The sequence below is a fragment of the Pseudophryne corroboree genome, chromosome 6 (genome assembly GCF_028390025.1).
Source record: "Pseudophryne corroboree isolate aPseCor3 chromosome 6, aPseCor3.hap2, whole genome shotgun sequence".
Lineage (NCBI taxonomy): Eukaryota > Metazoa > Chordata > Amphibia > Anura > Myobatrachidae > Pseudophryne > Pseudophryne corroboree.
This window is the reverse complement of record NC_086449.1, coordinates 35,671,718-35,690,293: the sequence shown is the minus strand read 5'-3', so window position 1 is coordinate 35,690,293 and position 18,576 is coordinate 35,671,718. Positions and strand designations below refer to the sequence as shown.

Below are 18,576 nucleotides of genomic sequence, written 5' to 3'. Positions count from 1 at the left end.
CAGCGGCTAATGCCATACCAACCCAAAGAAGATTAGTGCATCAGGGTGGGTGCCCTGTGGAGCCCAGTGTACCTCGCAGAAAGAGATTTAACAACGGTAAGTTCTTACCATAAATCTCATTTTCTGCTGCGGGGTACACTGGGCTCCACAGGGAAAGACATTGGGGATGTCTTAAAGCAGTTCCCCATGGGAGGGGATGTACTGTAGCAGGCACAAGAACCCGGTGTCAAAAGGAAGCATCCTGGGAGGCAGAAGTATCGAAGGCATAGAACCTTATGAACGTGTTCACTGAGGACCACGTAGCCACCTTGCACAATTGTTCAAAGGTCGCACCACGGTGGGCAGCCCAAGAAGGTCCAACAGACCAAGTAGAATGGGCTTTGATGGTAGCAGCAGCTGGAAGACAAGCCTGTACATAAGCATGTGCAATCACCATTCTAATCCATCTGGTCAGGGTCTGCTTGTGAGCAGGCCAGCCATGTTTGTGAAAGCCAAACAGTACAAAGAGAGAATCAGACTTCCGAAGGGATGCAGTTCTCCTCAGATAGATACGGAGAGCCCGTACCACATCCAAAGACCGCTCTTTGGAAGATAAGTCAGGAGAGGCAAAGTCCGGAACCACAATCTCCTGATTAAGGTGGAAATAAGACACCACCTTATGTTAGTACCCAAGATGTGTTCTAAAAACCGCCCGGTCACTGTGAAAAATCAGATATGGGGACCTACAAAACAGGGCACCCAGATCTGACACCAATCTAACAGAGGCAATAGCCAGCAGATACAATACCTTAAGATGAAGCCACTTAAGGTCTACAGATTCAAGGGGCTCAAACGGAGACTCTTGCAATGCCTCCCGAACCACCGACAAGTCCCAAGGAGCCACATAAGGAGGTTGAATCCGCAACACACCCTAAGTGAATGTATGAACATCAGGTAAAGTCACAATTTTTCTCTGGAACCAAACCGTCAAGGTAGAAAAATGAAACTTGATGGAGGCCAGATGAAGGCCCAATTCCAGGCGCTGTTGTAGAAAGGCCAGAAGTTTGGCCATACTAAACTTGTAAGCATCATGATTGTTAGTAGCGCACCAAGCAAAGTAAAAATTCCAAACCCTATTATAAATCCGAGCAGAAGACGGTTTCCGGGCCTTCAACATAGTTTGAATGACTGCCTCAGAAAATCCTTTGGTCCTCAAGACGGAAGCTTCAAGAGCCACGCCGCCAAAGCCAGCTGGACCAGATCCTGGTAGACACAAGGGCCCTGGATGAGGAGGTCTGGTCATTGTGGAAGCAGAAGAGGACGCTCTAATGATAGACCCTGAAGGTCTGAGAACCAGTGCCGTCTGGGCCATGCTGTAGTTTTCAGAAGTAGGATTCCTCCTTCTTGCTTGAATTTCCTTATTACTCTGGGCAGGAGTGACACCGGAGGGAACATGTAGGGCAACCAAAAGTTCCATGGAATTGCCAGTGCATCCATGAACACTGCTTGAGGATTCCTTGTCATTGCTCTGAAGACTGGAACCTTGTGATTGTGTTGAGACGCCATCAGGTCCACATCTGGGAGGCCCCACTTGTCCACTAGGAGTTGAAATACTTCTGGGTGGAGGCTCCACTCTCTGGCATGTATGTTCTGATGACTGAGGAAGTCCACTTCCCAGTTTACGCCCCCCGGAATGAACACTGACAATATTGCTGGCAGATGACATTCTGCACACTGAAGAATTCTTGATACTTATCCCATTGCCATGCGGCTGCAAGTGCCACCTTGATCATTTATAAGCAAAAAATGGATTTCCGAAGTGCGCAACAAATGTTACTCTAGGCAGCCGTCACACATCACTGAGGGAACACCACATCCCACCATACAGAATACAAATACAAAAGAGATGGATGTGTGCAAAGGCGCCCTTGTAACAGAGATGCTTGAACACAGGTTTTTTGATAAAAACACAGTACTTTAATACATAAAGTGATAGACCACGGACGCTTTTGATCTGCATTGCCTGACTCCCTACTCTACCTTCAAATGGAATAAGCTTTTTTGCGGTGGTGCTACACAAATTCCACCGGGATCGGATTGCCTTTTTCCAAAAAGGCTCTCTGCCCACCGCAAACCCTATCAAGGGTGAGATACATTGGGATTGGCATTTTATTGTATATATGTGTTATTTTGTGGTCTATCACTTTATGTATTAAAGTACTGTGTTTTTATAAAAAAACCTGTTTTCAAGCATCTCTGTTACAAGGGTGCCTTGATAATTTATGTACGCCACCGTGGTGGCGTTGTCCGATTGTACTTGAACAGGTCTGTTCTGTATTAAATGCTGGGCCAAGTTCAGAGCATTGAACACCGCCCGCAGTTCCAGAATGTTTATCGGGAAGAGAGACTCCTCCTTGGTCCACTGACCTTGAAGGGAGTGTTGCTCCAACACCACGCCCCAACCTCCCAGACTGGCATCTTTCATCAGAAGGACCCAGTTGGAGTACCAGAAGGGACGACCCCTGCTCAATCGTTGGTCCTGAAGCCACCAGCTCAGTGACAGATGGACCTCCGGAGACAAGGTGATCATGTGAGACCTGATCTGGTGAGGCAGGTCATCCCACTTGGCAAGAATCAATTTCTGTAGAGGGCGGGAATGGAATTGAGCGTACTCTGCCATGTTGAAAGCCAACACCATGAGACTTATCACTTGCATTGCCGAATGTATCAACACTTGCAGATGAGATAGAATGCATCGAATCCTGTCCTGCAGTTTCAGGAGCTTCTCCTGAGACAAGAACAACTGCTGGTTGCGAGTGTCTAACAACACCCCCAGGTGCACCATGCTCTGAGCAGGGACCAGGGAAGATTTCTTCCAGTTGATGAGTCACCCATGGGCTTGAAGAAACTGGAGCATCAGACCCAGATGGCGTAGGAGAATCTCTGGGGAATTCGCCAGGATCAACAAGTCGTCCAGATACGGCAGGATCCTGACCCCTTGACGGCGGAGTACAGCCGTCATTACTGCCATGACCTTGGTGAAGACTTGCAGAGCCGTGGTCAAACCAAAAGGTAACGCCCAGAATTGGTAATGGAGGTTGCTAACCGCAAACCTCAGGTACTGCTGATACGACATTGCAATGGGAAAATGCTGGTAAGCATCCTGTATGTCCAGGGAGACTCTATAATGCCCGGGTTCCAAGGCCAGAACAATGGAGCGAAGAGTTTCCATATGAAACTTGGAGACCCTCACAAATTTGTTCAAGGACTTGAGGTTGAGAATGGGCCGAGAGGACCCATTCGGTTTCGGGACTAGGAACAGCGGTCAATAGTACCCCTTGCCTTTCTGAGCCAGAGGCACCTGTGCTACCACTCCTGTGTCCAGGAGGGACTGTACCACCGAATGAAGAGTTTTTGCTTTCACCTGATCCGAAGGGACGTCTGTCAAGCAAAATCTATGAGAGGGACGATTCTTGAAGGATATGGCGTAACCTCAAGTGATGACTTCCCGTACCCAGGAATCGGAAGTGGTCTTCAACCATTCCTGGGTAAACCCTAGAAGTCGGCCCCACACCCAGGGATCCCCCAGAGGGAGGCCCACCCCATCATGCAGCAGGCTTGTCAGTTTTGGAAGCAGGCTGATGGGCAGCCCAGGTCCATTTAGGTTTGGGCTTAGTGGGTTTGGCAGTGTGAGCCTGTTTCGGGTACGCCTGACCCTTTACTTTCCCTGAAGGATGAAAGGAGCGAAAGGTACTCTTAGCCTTCAGTACCAAAGGAGGAGTACTAGGTAGACAAGCTGTTTTAGCAGAGGCTAAGTCAGCCACTATCTTATTGAGGTCTTCTCCAAAAAGAATGTCTCCCTTAAAAGGGAGCACCTCCATGGTTTTCTTAGAGTCCAGATCTACAGACCAGGACCGCAACCAGAGAATCCGGCGAGACAAAATGGACATAGTAGAATCCATCGACACCAGAAATACCTGCATCAGAAGCAGCCTCCTTAATTTAATGAGAAGCTGTGACAATATATGATAGACATTGTCTAGCATGATCAGAAACGTTGGAAGGCAGCTCAGCTTCCAACTCCTTAGACCATGCTTCAATAGCCTCTGCAACCCAAGCTGTTGCAATGGTGGGCCAATGCGCAGCACCTGCTATGGTGTAAATTGCCTTTAAATAACCCTCCACATGCTTTCTTTCAGAGACGTGATGGTAGTAACAGGCAGACCTGAGGATACCACCAGCCGCGCCACATTTGCAAATCCAGTGTCAGGGGTGTCTCCCAATTTTTATTTAGCTCCGCCGCGAGGGGATAGCGAGCTAGCATCTTCTTGTGAGGCGTGATTTTCTTTCCTGGATTTTCCCAGGATTCCTGACGTATGTCAACTAAATGGTCAGAGTGAGGTAAATTTTGTTTAACCACTTTCTGACATTTAAATCTGTCTGGTTTCTTAGGGGCAGTATCAGGCTCTGGGTCATCAGTAATTTGAAGAATTATCCTGATAGCCTCCAACAAGTCAGGAACATCCACCTGTGAAACAGATTCCCCATCAGAAGTATCTGCAACAGTATCTGCGTGATCAGTGTACACGCCATCCTCCTCAGACAAGGTGTCTGCTTAGAGGACCCCTTGGTCTTAGGCAGATGAGGGGGAGATTTCTGTTTAGTCAGTGATTGGTTCAATTGCTGTAACTGAGTGGACAGTTGATCTACCCATGGCGGATTAACCGCAGGGACCATAAGCGGTTGAACCAGCACAGGAGGTCCCATAGGGGGCGTAAGTCTAGTTACCAGCGTATTCAATAACATGGAGAAAGTAGCCCCTGGTGGGTCGTTATGAACCTCCGTTGCTACGGACCGTAGCAACGGAGGTTCATAACGACCCACCAGGGGCTACTTTCTGGGGAAGGGGGTAGGGAACCCCCAGAACCTGAACCCTCTGCTGCTATGTTTTCCTCTAATGTGTCTGCAGCGTCACCACCATGCAATGTAGGATCAGCCCCAGCTCCTTCGCCTCTTGTAGCTGACATGTCTGAAAGCTCAATTCAAGGCAACCCAGTACAATATCAGCCGCACAACACCTCACAAGAACCCCCTGTGCAGTGTATTAGTGTATTAGCACAAACAGAGTTCCAGAGGTATATGATGACTAAAAATCATAGAGAAAAATACACAATAAGTATATCTTGTGAAACACCTATATTAAGTAATAATCCTGACGCACTTAGCCCCCTCAGGTTACAGAATATAGGGATAGCAATCTGAGTGAGATACACGAAATGGAGGTCACACAGCAGCTATATGCACACACACATAGTCACATTGTACAATGCAGAAATTATGACATGCAATAAAACTGCACTGGACTAGCAATACAGAGTAATACTAAGTATAGCTATACACTCAATAGATATAACAATGCACAGTAAAGACTGGATGTATATCACAGGGTACTTGTACTACATAACCCTGACTAAATGCACTTTTTCCTAACTAACACTGTCAACAGACATGTAGAATACTTAAGTGTCCTGTAAAATGCACAGCGCTGACATGCAGGCGGCTTTACAGAGGATGATTTGCCCAAACAGTCCCAGGATCAGCTCAGCTTGTCCTAATGGTGCCCGAATGCTGACAGGGAGTGAGGGAGAGAGAGATATGCAGCTCCAGGGCAGGAACATTTTCTCTAAATGGTGCCCTGGGGCTGGGGGAGGGGCTACAGGTCAGAGCCTTATCCCCTTGCTGGACTTCACCACTGGGTACTGTGGGCCTTAGTAACGTAGTATCTAAGGTTAAAAAAAGAAAATTGTCCGTCAAGTTCACCTATTTGTGGTCTCCTATGCAGGATTATTTGGTCTAAAATTTTGACTGATGCTGATGTCATCCATTGCGTTTTATCCCTCCTTTTATAGTAACTATAGTTTGTGACTATGCACCATAACCCTGGATATCCTTATCCATTAGGAATTTAACTAACCCATTCTTAAAGGTGTTGACTGAGTCTGCCATTACAACTCCCTCAGGCAGGGAATTTCAAACACGTATTGTCCTTACCGTGAAAAAGCCCTTACGCCATATTGTGCGGAATCTCCTCTCCTCTAACCTGAGCGAGTGTCCACGAGTCCTCTGTGTTGATCTAACCAAAAACAGGTCCCACGCAAGCTCTGTGTATTGTCCCCTTATATATTTGTAGATGTTGATCATGACTTTCCTCGTATTCTAGCATCTCCATGCCCTTACTTAGTTTGGTCGCCCACCTCTGAACCTTTTCTAGCTCCAGGATATCATTTTTGTAGTATGGTGTCCAGAATTGCACATAGTATTCAAGGTGTGGCCTCACTAGTGATTTATATAACGGGATTATAACACCCTCGTCCCATGCATCAATTCCCCATTTTATGCATGCTAATATCTTGTTTGCCTGCTTTGCTGCCATCCTACTTTGGGTACTGCTGCTTAGTTTGCTATCTATGAGAACACCTAAGTCCTTTTCCAGTACAGCAAATAGATTTTTGAGAGAAAATGGTGGTCTAGTAGGGTACCTGTAGTGACACAGTGTCCATGCCAGCGCGCGGCCCACCTCCCACCGGTCGCACCAGATCGCAGCTTACAGCGGGTCCCACCTGGGGGACCCACTTACCACCTCCCTGAATGCAGCCACGTGATCCTGGAGAGCTGTGGTGGTGTGTGTGCCTGACTGAAGAAAGCCGAATCCTCTGCTGTAAGTACCCGGCAACCAGGGCATGGGAGTATACTGCGCCGCTGGGGGAGGTGATGAAGCGGCAGCAGGAGATGTCTGACTGACTTCTAACACTCACCGTGTCTCTGCTGCAGCCCTTAAAGTCTTCATTTTTTACTTAAAAAAACTCTTCTGAGGGCTACTGGAGCAGCCCACTTGTTGTATGCCTGCACTGCATGACACCAACTACAAAACTGAGCTCCTGTGCACGGAGGCAGGGTTATAGAGGAGGTGGTGCTATGCATTCTGGGAACAGTCAAAGCTTTTAGCCTGTTGGTGCCTCGGATCAAGATCCTACTCTACACCCCTAATGTCATTCCCTGTGGAGCCAGTGTACCCTGCAGCAGAAAGACAGTTTTCTAAGCCCTTCTTTGTATCCCTGCCTGTCTTTGACCATGGCCATTTTAATTACCATTGTCCTGACCACTGCCTGTCTTTGACCACAACCATTATACTGAACTTTTCTTCTGATCACTGCTTGTGTTGGCCTCAGCAACACTCCCTGTCCATTGATTTTGTACTTAGACTATATCCATCATATTTCAGGAGCTTCCTAACAATCTTTCACGTTCTATCATAATATGTCTATTTGACTACTCCAGAATATCCAGTCATGACAAGCTCCTACTATTCCATGCTTACAATTATGAGAACATCTAAAGACCTTCAGGAGAAAGATGGCTTGCTACAGGTGCAGATGTTGTCATACTCGATTCTAGTGGTCTTAACATCCAAATATGTACTGCTATAACATTATACTGTAATAGTAAATACACTATCATAATTTGACAGCATGATCAATGTTGATATATACAGTATTACATATTTATTGATCTTACTTCCATTTAAAGCTGTTGATCTTATCTTAATCTTTAATTTTCATTATGAGTAGTTGACTGTTTTGATCTGGTCTGAACAATATGATGAAACATTTAGGAAGGAACATACAGATCACCAGAGCCCAACTAGAAGCCAAGATGGCAAATATTTCCATGGCCACTGTGTATTTTCCCTGAGAACTGAGGGATGCCGGGATAAAGGACACCCAGACACTGAGGAAGGCCAGCATGCTGAAGGTAATAAACTGAGCCTCATTAAATCTGTCTGGCAGATTTCGACCCAGGAAGGCAACAATGAAACTAATGGTGGCCAGCAGGAACAGATATCCCAGCATGGTCCAGAAGGCAATGGTGGAGCCCTCATTACACTCAGCAATTATGTTTTCATGTTTAGATTCAGTATTATATTGTGGAAATGGAGAAGCTAGGGACAACCAAGTGATGCACAAGATGAGTTGTAACAGGAAACAGGTAAAAATAATCATGTAGGACACTTGGGGCCGCATCCAGTTCCTCAGATTGCTGCCTGGCTAGGGGCAATAAAAGCAAGCACCACCAGGATAGTCTTAGCCAAAATGCTTGAGACACACAAAGTGAAGGCCAGGCCAAACAGTACCTGACGCAGGAGACACGTCTGATGGTGGGGGTAACCTATAAATACTAAAGAGCACAGGAAGCAGAGACATAGGGACATCAGTAGAAGACAACTTAGAGAGTAATTATTGGCTTTCACTACAGGCGTAAGTCTATGCAGGATGAAAAGCCTCAAAATAAGAACAGGAATAAGTGAGGATATTACGCTGATTGTAGCTAAAGTTCCTCCTAATGCATCTTCATAGGAAAGAAACTCCATTGACTTTTGAAGACATCTGGACTTCTCAAAATTTGGCCACTGATCCCAAGAACACCTGATACAGTTTATTGAATCTGCAAGATAGAAAATACATGGTGTTGTTACACGTCTAAATGTCAATAATGTGCTTCAAGATGTTGAAATGAAACAGGGAGAATTAATTTATCAAATTGTTTTTCTACCCGTTCTGAAACTTAGAAATAAGTCAAATTGCACAATATTTTTATTGCCCATTGTTAATTTATTTTGCTTCAATGCAAAAATATTAATTGATACTTTTAATCAATCTAATTGAGCTACTATAGAGTCTTTTAAATTAAATTATTAAACCTGTGGAGGCTGTGAGTCCTTTTAGGGGTATTGTGAGCTCTTTACCTGCTCATATTTTAACTTTGTCATGCCATACATATCCTTACTTATCAGGATACATACTGTGCAGTATGCAAGCTATTTGAGAAGATGTGCTCACCTTAATATTATTCCAAAAGGAATTGTGAGAGATTAAAATACAGTTAGTGTTTATTTAAGAAGACAAACAATGATATTTCCAAATACAAGTGATCAATCCTACGTACAGTATCTTATTTGAAGCTCTGAGTATATTTTTGGAAATATTCTAAGCCATGTTTCTCTGAGGTCTACCTCACTAATTTTGTCAAACAAGCCATTGTGTCCCACATATCAATTATGGGATCTGGTCTCTAGGTCGACAATGTCTAGGTCGACCACTATTGGTCGACAGTAAGTAGGACAACATGGTTTCTAGGTCTACAGGGACTCTAGGTCGGCATGTACTAGGTTGACTTGACAAAAGGTCGACATGAGTTTGTTTTTTTTATTCCTTTTTTGAACTTTTTCATACTTTATGATCCACGTGGGCTACAATCGGGAATGGTTACGTGTGCTGAGCGCAGTGGTAGCTGAGCGAGGCACCTTGCGTGAAGCATGGTGAGCGAAACGAGCCATGCAAGGGGTCACAGTGCACTAATTGTGGTTCCTGGTCACTCTACGAAGAAAACAACACCATTGTTTAAAAAAAAAAATAATGTCAACCTTTTTTCATGTTGACCTAGAAACTATGTCAACCTACTTACTGTCGACCAATAGTGGTCGACCTAGACACTGTCGAGCTAAGTCTAGTCTATCTAACATACCACACCCATCAATCATTAGCCCTATTAAGTGTTGGATTTTCATTGGCATCTATACAATAATTTGTAATCAGTCAATTGCCCAATGCATTGTCCCAAAATGTTTCTCACTGAGGATCCTGTCCACAGAAATGGTAAGACTAAAGCCCCAAATGATTATCAGCCAACTGCGTTGTTATCATCCAATAACATTTCTTGTAATAAAGTGTTAAGAGAAACTGGTGATGAATCATTTCAGATCTAGTTACAGGTTGAGTCTCCCTTATCCAAAATGCTTGGGACCAGAGGTATTTTGGATATGGGATTTTTCCGTATTTTGGAATGATTGCATACCATAATGAGATATCATGGTGATGGGACCTAAATCTAAGCACAGAATGCATTTATGTTACATATACACCTTATACACACAGCCTGAAGGTCATTTTAGCCAATATTTTTTGTAACTTTGTGCACTGAACAAAGTGTGTCTACATTCACACAATTCATTTATGTTTCATATACACCTTATACTAACAGCCTGAAGGTCATTTAATACAATATTTTTAATAACTTTGTGTATTAAACAAAGTTTGTGTACATTGAGCCATTTAAAAACAAAGGTTTCACTATCTCACTCTCACTCAAAAAAGTCTGTATTTCGGAATATTTGGATATGGGATACTCAACCTGTATCTGCTAATGTTGAACCATTCCAGTTTTATTACAGAGCAAATAGATCTACTGGTGATGATTATACTGTATGTACCATATATTAACCTACGTAGAGATTAAAGATTCCTACAGATGGTATAAAGTTGTAGATTAGCATAATCATGCATCGTCAGATGGTCTCTTGTTTTAGACCTATATTGTGTACTTTTTCCTCAATCTTGCTACTTTTTTTTTTACCTTGCTTCTTATGCAGTTCACAAATAGTGTAGTATTTTTGACAAACAGGTCTCAAGTCTGTTAATAAGGTCATATGACCATAAGCATCCCATCCTCCGGGATATCGTATGTATCCCGGATCAAGTAACTCAAATGCTACTACAGACAGTGTCTCGTGATCTTTATTATTTGCTGGTTGGGAATTTTAATTATTTTAACATGAAAGAATAGAGAAATACAGCAAGAATAAGTAAACATCAGTGCTGAGATGTGGCTAATATATTGAGTTGATGCACCGAGAGGCTACTGAATAATGAGGTTATTCCATTCTGGTCATTGTTTTATAACCTAGAAGCACAACTGACGTATCTTCCTCAGCAAACTTTTGCCCAAAAGTATTAAGTCTTGACAAGAGATAAAGTGGAGACGGATAAAGAGTGATAAAGTACCAGCCAATCAGCTCCTAACTGCCATGTCACAGGCTGTGTATGAAAATGACAGTTAGGAGCTGGTTGGCTGGTACGTTATCACTCATTATCCATCTCCCCTTTATCTCTTGTTAAGGGATCGGTATGAAATACCTACAATCAAAATCCCGATGGTCAAAATCCCGACAGCAATTGATCGACGATCAAAATCCCAACATGGACAAAATACCGACATTTATAATACCGACAAGGTCAAAATACCAACATGTAAAATGTAGACATGTCAACATGCCGACACAAGTTTTTCATTGTGTTTTTGCATGTATGTGGACATGGGGGTCATTCCGAGTTGATCGCTCGTTGTTGTTTTTTCCGCAACGGAGCGATCAATCGCTAACGCGCATGCGCAATGTCCGGACTGCGACTGTGCCAAGTAAATTTGCTATGCAGTTAGGATTTTTACTCACGGCTTTTTCATCGTTCTGGTGATCGTAGTGTGATTGACAGGAAGTGGGTGTTACTGGGCGGAAACAGGCCGTTTTATGGGTGTGTGCGGGAAAACGCTACCGTTTCTGGGAAAAACGCGGGAGTGGCCAGAGAAACGGAGGAGTGTCTGGGCGAACGCTAGGTGTGTTTGTGACGTCAAACCAGGAACGACAAGCACTGAACTGATCGCAGATGCCGAGTAAGTCTGAAGCTACTCTGAAACTGCTAAGAGGTGTGTAATCGCAATATTGAGAATCTTTCGTTTGCAATTTTAAGAAGCTAAGATTCACTCCCAGTAGGCGGCGGCTTAGCGTGAGTAAATCTGCTAAAAGCAGCTTGCGAGCGAACAACTCGGAATGAGGGCCATGGACACCATATAAGTGTACCGCGTTCCCTTGCATGGCTCGCTGCACTTGCCATGCTTCGGGCACGGTGCCTCGTTGCGCTTGGCACACTGTTATATTCCCCTTCCAGGTCCACTGGGATGGTAAAGTATGAACAAGTCGGTTTCAATGAAAAAATCATGAAAAACTTATGTTGACTTTTTGACCTGTCCACATTATAAATGTCGGTATTTTAAATGTCGGTATTTTGACCATGTTGGGATTTTGACCTTGTCTGTATTTTGACCGTCGGTCAATTGCTGTCGGTATTTTGACCGTCTGGATTTTGATTGTCAGTAAATTGACTGCATTTACCATTTAAAACCACTTCAAAGACAGTATTGTGCATAGTACTCAATTCAGATACTTTCATTTATGTTTAAATAATAAAAATAAAAAATAAAAAATAATTCGCTTTTCCAGCTGCTTAGAACAAATGACAGGCTACTTCCATCCCACCTTAGGAATTGCCAATTCTTGCCAAATAATCATGGTAAATACTTTATTTGCTAAAACAGTATGTTATTACATATGCACACTTGGACTTGGGTTATAGAGCACTGCATTGGAAATTATTTAAAGGAACTCTCATACTTATATTACAGAGGGGCAAAAAATTATTCTTTAGGATTGTAGGTATCAAGCCCTCTGTTTCCTAACAAAGCAAGTTATGGGTAGTTTTTATTTATACTGCATATCCAAATGAAACTGGATAACATGGCATGTTAGACACACAGGTCTTTGTAGTATCCTAGATGATGAATTCACTATTGAGGTACAGTATGAACTTCATTTTATAGCAAGCCTTACTAGCAGAAACATATGTTTCAAGTGTGCTAATTTGTGTATTTTTTTAATCTTTTTTATGTAATTAGAAATTATTATTTTTTAAATCCAGATGCTTTGTATGATAATTTGTTACATTTGTTCATTTTATGCAAGCATTTGTGGATATTTTACCATATTAAAAAACATAAAATTGAATAAGTCCTGAGTCTTTGTTCTTCTGCTCACATATCAGATATTTACATTGTTTTTTAATTCTACAATTTAAGGCAATAATAAATACAATTACAAAATTAGATAGAATTATATAGATTACTAGAATCTTCAACAAGCCAGATCCTTAAAGTAGTTAAACAATAAGGCACATTTCTTCTTACACAGAGTATTCAAACTTAAAAGAGAGATGTTTTATTTGACAGAGTATAATTAGTTGGGGGTGTAAGATTTTCATATAAGGTCTCCTATCAGTTGGTATCTAGGAATTGATAATACAAACTAGCAAATGGTCATATACTGTATGTAAATTCTACTTCACACTAATTTAAAAGTTGTACAGGGATTCTAATGTAATGGAACTCATCATAGTAAATCTAACACAATTTTGAATATATTTAACTATTTTTTTAAATAGACTACAGTTTTTCAGTTCCGATGTCTCTGCGGAAATCATAAAGTCATGTACTTGCCTGTCTGGTTAGATATTTCTCCTTGTAGACATTGGACACAATCAAAGCAGCAGACAGGGTGTCCTGATCTAGCAGCCTTCCTGTATCCTGCAGGACAGCTTTCACTGCAGACTGATTGTGGGACCTGGGCATACAGTGATATATAATTGTATTTTACCAATGAGTGTTGATCCAGTGTCCAAACCTATATGAACACCAATTGTTGCTATATTAAAGAATAGTTTATCTGCCCTTCACAAAGGACTGACTGCTCATGACTAAGAAGGTGACCATAAAACTCAACATCTTTGTCATTTGTGCTTGCTTTATATGGATGCTAACAATATTTATTCAATGTGTCTGTTAGCAAAAAAGCTCTTGACCAAGCAATGACCTGTAACCTTTTGAAATGTTGATGTCTGACTCTTTTATATGGAACATAGATGTACAGTATACTTATTTACTGATTAGCTGCTTGATCCACATATATTCAGTTACACACAAGACTAGACGATAAACTTATGAATTACTATACAGCTATACAGAAACCAGAGTTGCGTCGGTAGCATTACCTGCTGATCACCCTTAGACCACAGCAACAGACTTGGGTTGATAATCAGAGATTCATCAGGAATTGCAGCAGTATTATAATTGCCAATCCGAATTTGCTTTATAGTCCCTTCCGGACTCAGTTGCCAGTTCACAATAGTATAGAATGCAGATGAGTCTCCATTCTCATCAAAGTAAATGTTATTACCACCACTAAGTTTGAGTCGGACTTTCTTGATATAGTGTGTGAGCTGAGAAGAATGGGAGAAGAAGGGTGTTTGTTGACACTAGCAAAATAATGAAAGATATCTATTTATTGTTCCACGTTATTGATTTAAATGAAATTGACCAAAATAAGAAGGCAAACTGTATAAATAAAACTACTACAATTATTACTATACTGTTATTATTGTTAGTCAGACATTGCTGTCACCGGCTCCTGACATGCACTTACCAAGCACGAAGTCAGTTTCCTGGTTTACAATAGGACATTCTTTCCAGCGTAATATGATGTTCTTTATAGTGGTACATGCTCATCCTCTGGAAAGGGGGTCGGGTTTGTCTAGAGGTCTTCTGGCAACTGAGATTTATGCTAACAGCCAATAAAAGTTTCCTTCTGAATACAGGTAAACACCAGATCATCAGGCTCACCACCTAGTCTCCATTATTCAATTTACCTGTTCCTGTGTATTGCATGGGTTTGTCCTTTGACCCTCATTTCAGCTTTGCAGGTTTGGTATTGCTCTTGTGATATGATTAATTCCTGGATATTTTCTATGTTAATGCTCCATTTACCAGGCCTTACTGTAGCATACTCAATACTTTCGTTTCTTAGAAAATAAGCCCACCAAGCTGGGAAAATAAGCAGGGGGTCACAAACTGTGCAGCAGTTGCAGTGATTACCAAACGTCCTTATGGAAGACCCTGGCAAAGAGCCACTGAAGAGTTAGACACCTTGTTTCTCTTTCAGGTAATGCCAATCCTCTTATCTTACTGTATTTGCAATACTTTTATTATTATTATTAGAGACAGCTGGGGTGGACTTTTGGCCTTGCTAGGGGGCGAGAAGGAGAAGAAGAAGAAGAAGGAGAAGGAGAAGAAGGGAGATGAGCAGGTGGAGAAGAAGAAGAAGATGATTTTTTTTCCAAAATGTTTTCATTACTAGAAAATTAGTCACCAGGAAAAGATTTGTAAGAACCTTCCTATATGTAGAGTGAAATAATTTCAGTTGTTACTAATTTTAAGACGATACTATTTATACAAAAATGCACCTGCCAAATATAAATAATGCGTTTGGACAATTGGTATTTAAATAAAATAGAATTTGACTCATAAATCTTAAAATTTTATTACCTGCCATGGTTTGAAATTCCAAATGTCTGCACAGGTCCCATGGGAAAATGGCCCGTTACCCACCTTGCAGCTTCTCAGATCATCCATAGCTTTAGCCAAAACCATCACAGATGAATAAGTAAAATGAGCATATTTAAAGCTGGTGATGTAGGTGGAACTGTTCCGGACATCATCTAACTTCTCTTCACCTGTACATTCTTTGACTGGGGTCTCCAAAGAATCAGTAAAGTTTTTCCCATAAAGAAATTTGCAGCTGAAAACTTTCTCCCAATGTAAGTTAACCCAGGTCTCCCCCATAGACTGAGAAGGATGTAACTTATTGAGATACTGATTTAATCCTGGAACCACATAATCAATAGGGGTTAAGCCAAGAGTGCCAGAAAAAATGTTGAAATAATTTCTTGTTAATAGTAAGATAGTCCTGATCCAACCGGCATTACCTATAAATATCCTTCCTGTGATGTTCTGTTTCAACATTTCATTTGCAACAGGAACAAATTCAAAATCAACAGAGAATACAACAATTACCTTAGCCAATGACTCCTTAATAACCCTCACTATATGTGGAGCATTACGATCTGGCTGTCCTAGACGTATATGTTCAGTAAAAGCTACACATGCCCCAGCCTTAATTATCTCTTGTTTTATTGGCTGAATTCCCAGAAGACCATAATCATTGTCAGTTGCCACAAGACCGACCCAGGTCCAACCGAAGCTCAAAACAAGCCGAGCCATTCCCATAGACTGGAGTTTATCACTTAAAACGGTCCTGAAGAAAGACGGAAACATTTCCCGGTTACTCAGCAGAGAAACAGTTGAGTATGGGCTGACCTAAAATCAAAGATAGCAAGTCATAATATGAAATTAATGCTATTACTAGAACATTTACTAAAAAAAACAATTTTATATATATATATATATATATATATATATATATGTGTATATATATATATATATATATATATAATGATATAAGCAGTAGACAAACTTTTGTAGAGCTTATGAAAACATTCCAAGCAAGAAAACCTTCTTGTGACCCTAATGCTGTTATGAAACGTTCACCTAGTCACTGGCTAAATGGTTGCATCGGTCGTCCTACCCACAATATATAGGAATCTTATATAGCCCTGAGCTTCACCCCAGCTCTACCTATTTTCCTAACAACTTTATTGTTCCTTACATATTGTATGGCTGATTATACCAGGTGCTCTAGTTGCTTGCCTGCTAGAGACTCAACCAGGTCCACCCTCATGCCTGCCTCTAGCTGAAGCCTGGGGCTTGGAGGACTATGGTTCAGCTGAGGACTGAACAAAGGCATATACAGGCAATTTGTCCATCCAAGCCAACCGATCTGGACCAGTCTTTAACAATTCCGTAAGAGAAGAAGCTGCGTATATTATTCTATGAATCACCTGTAATACCCTACTAGACTAAAGAAGATTTGTAACTGTGTGACAGTGGGTCTTGGCCACTACTTTGTCCAGCTGTGTCTGTATTTGACTGTGCACTACTATGTACTACAAGTGATTGGTTTCCCTCATAGCTATGGCACACTTCTTTGAGTAGTCCATCAGATCTCAGAGAGGACAGAACTACCTCATTCATTTGCAAATAAGATTCCCAGTCTGGAGAATAGACGATGATGCCAGCAGATACACAGTGATATAGGACCACTGGTCTCAAGATTCGATTCAAAGTCCATTGGAATGTGTCAGGAGCTCTATGCAACCCAAAATATAATATTTTGTAGTGAAAAATACCTTCAGGAGCTTAAAATGCTGTTTTTGGCTGAGATTAGGGAGTGATGGGAATATTTCAGTAATCATTTTTGAGGTCAAGGTGAGTAGCTATTTAATTCCTCCATTCTACATTTTTTACCAAGTTGTCTACCTTCGGTATAGGTTAAACATCAAATTGAGATGCTATTCATCTTGCTAAAGTCATTGCAGAAGCTGATTGTACCATGAAGTTTTGAAACAAGAACAATGGAACTGTTCCACTCACTTTTGGACCATTTTCACCATCTCTTCTTTGATTGCAGCTCATCTTACCATTTCAATGTAGTATGGCCTCTACTTCACCAGTGGACTGAAGATGTCATGTTAATTAAATTGCTGCTCAGAATGTCAGAGAACACACACTGTACCATTTATTTTGCTTGTAGCTTCCGAGCAGTAGTCAGAACTGACTTTATGGGAACTGCGGAGGGTTTTAGGAGGTTGACTCGCTATATTTGCGCCACTTTATGCTTCTGAATTGTTTAAATTTGTAGATCACACATTAACTTGCTTCCAAGACCTCATGGGAACCTTGCCAATGAACAAAAAGCTTAGGGCCTAATTCAGACCTGATCATTGTTGTGCGATTTCGCATGATGGGTGATTATTGAATGACCAGAACAAAAAACTGCAACAAACAAGCGCCTAATCATCAAATGACAATGAAAACCAATACGTGTTTCGTGGGATCAAATGATCACAATTTTATGTTCCTGATAGTCTGCGCTTGCCGGAATACTATGTGTAGTATTGTGGTGATGGCATAGAAAAAGAACAAGCGGCTGCGCTGAATATCAGGAACGGAACACAATGTACAGAGAGCCAACGTAAAAAATAACAATGTTTATTTGTAAAACATATAAAAAGATTAATTATCATATGACCGGTGAATAATATATATATATAAGAACATTCACTAGACGTGAACTGGTGGTCTGTTGTAATAGCTCAGCTTTTTGGGGTGAGAAGTTCCGTGTTCAACTAGTTAAAACATTGATAAGCACCAGGTGTACTAGTGGAATCCTAATAAATTCAAAGTCCCTCAGTTGAATTTGAGATTCAATACCTTTCCAGATGGGCTGGTGAAAGCCGAGCGTCCTCGGCTTCAATGTCCTGCAATGCCCATATACGCTGTGCAGCGGAAAAGAGGAGACCGTCTCTCTCACAACCCGGTCGTGGCGGCGTGCGTGCTGAAGCCGCTGATGTCGGATGCTGTAGACGGAGGGTGCAGCGGGGACCAAGGAGCACCTGGAGGATTTCACCTGAGCTGAGTACGGATAGGGGCGGGTCCTGACGCGTTTCATCACGTTCACGTGACTTTCTCAAAGGTAGATACCTGCCTCCTAGGTCATCCGGTATTTAAAGGCTGAATTGATTGGTGTGGACAGGTGAATGTCATCAGCAATGTTAAAAACAATAAAAATGCAAGAAACGAAGGCTCTCATGTACTAACACATAGCATTATATATAGTTGGCAGAAATGACTAGAAAAAAATACATTTATAATTAACCTATTGGTATCAGAGACAGGCGTGGATTTCATATGGTTATACTTTATATTGTAGTAAATAGTAAGCCATTAAAGATAATGGTTTCAGTTCAGGTGTTATGACAGGTGTATTGATTCACAACACATTTAGTCACCTACTAGCATCACCTGTAATGAGTAGCAGACATTTATTACAAGGTTCACTGGACAAATATTATTAACTGTATATCT

General features: G+C 41.8%; 1 protein-coding gene across 1 annotated transcript in view; it reads right to left on the bottom strand.

The window, feature by feature from the left end:
* Positions 1-7,580: 7,580 nt before the first annotated feature.
* LOC134934205 (vomeronasal type-2 receptor 1-like) overlaps positions 7,581-18,576 on the bottom strand; it is a 35,435-nt gene continuing 24,439 nt past the window's right edge. The window contains 5 exon segments of the mRNA XM_063929694.1: positions 7,581-8,086; positions 8,089-8,481; positions 13,198-13,321; positions 13,749-13,976; positions 15,079-15,909. Of these exon segments, the coding sequence (XP_063785764.1) occupies positions 7,581-8,086; positions 8,089-8,481; positions 13,198-13,321; positions 13,749-13,976; positions 15,079-15,909 (2,082 nt within the window).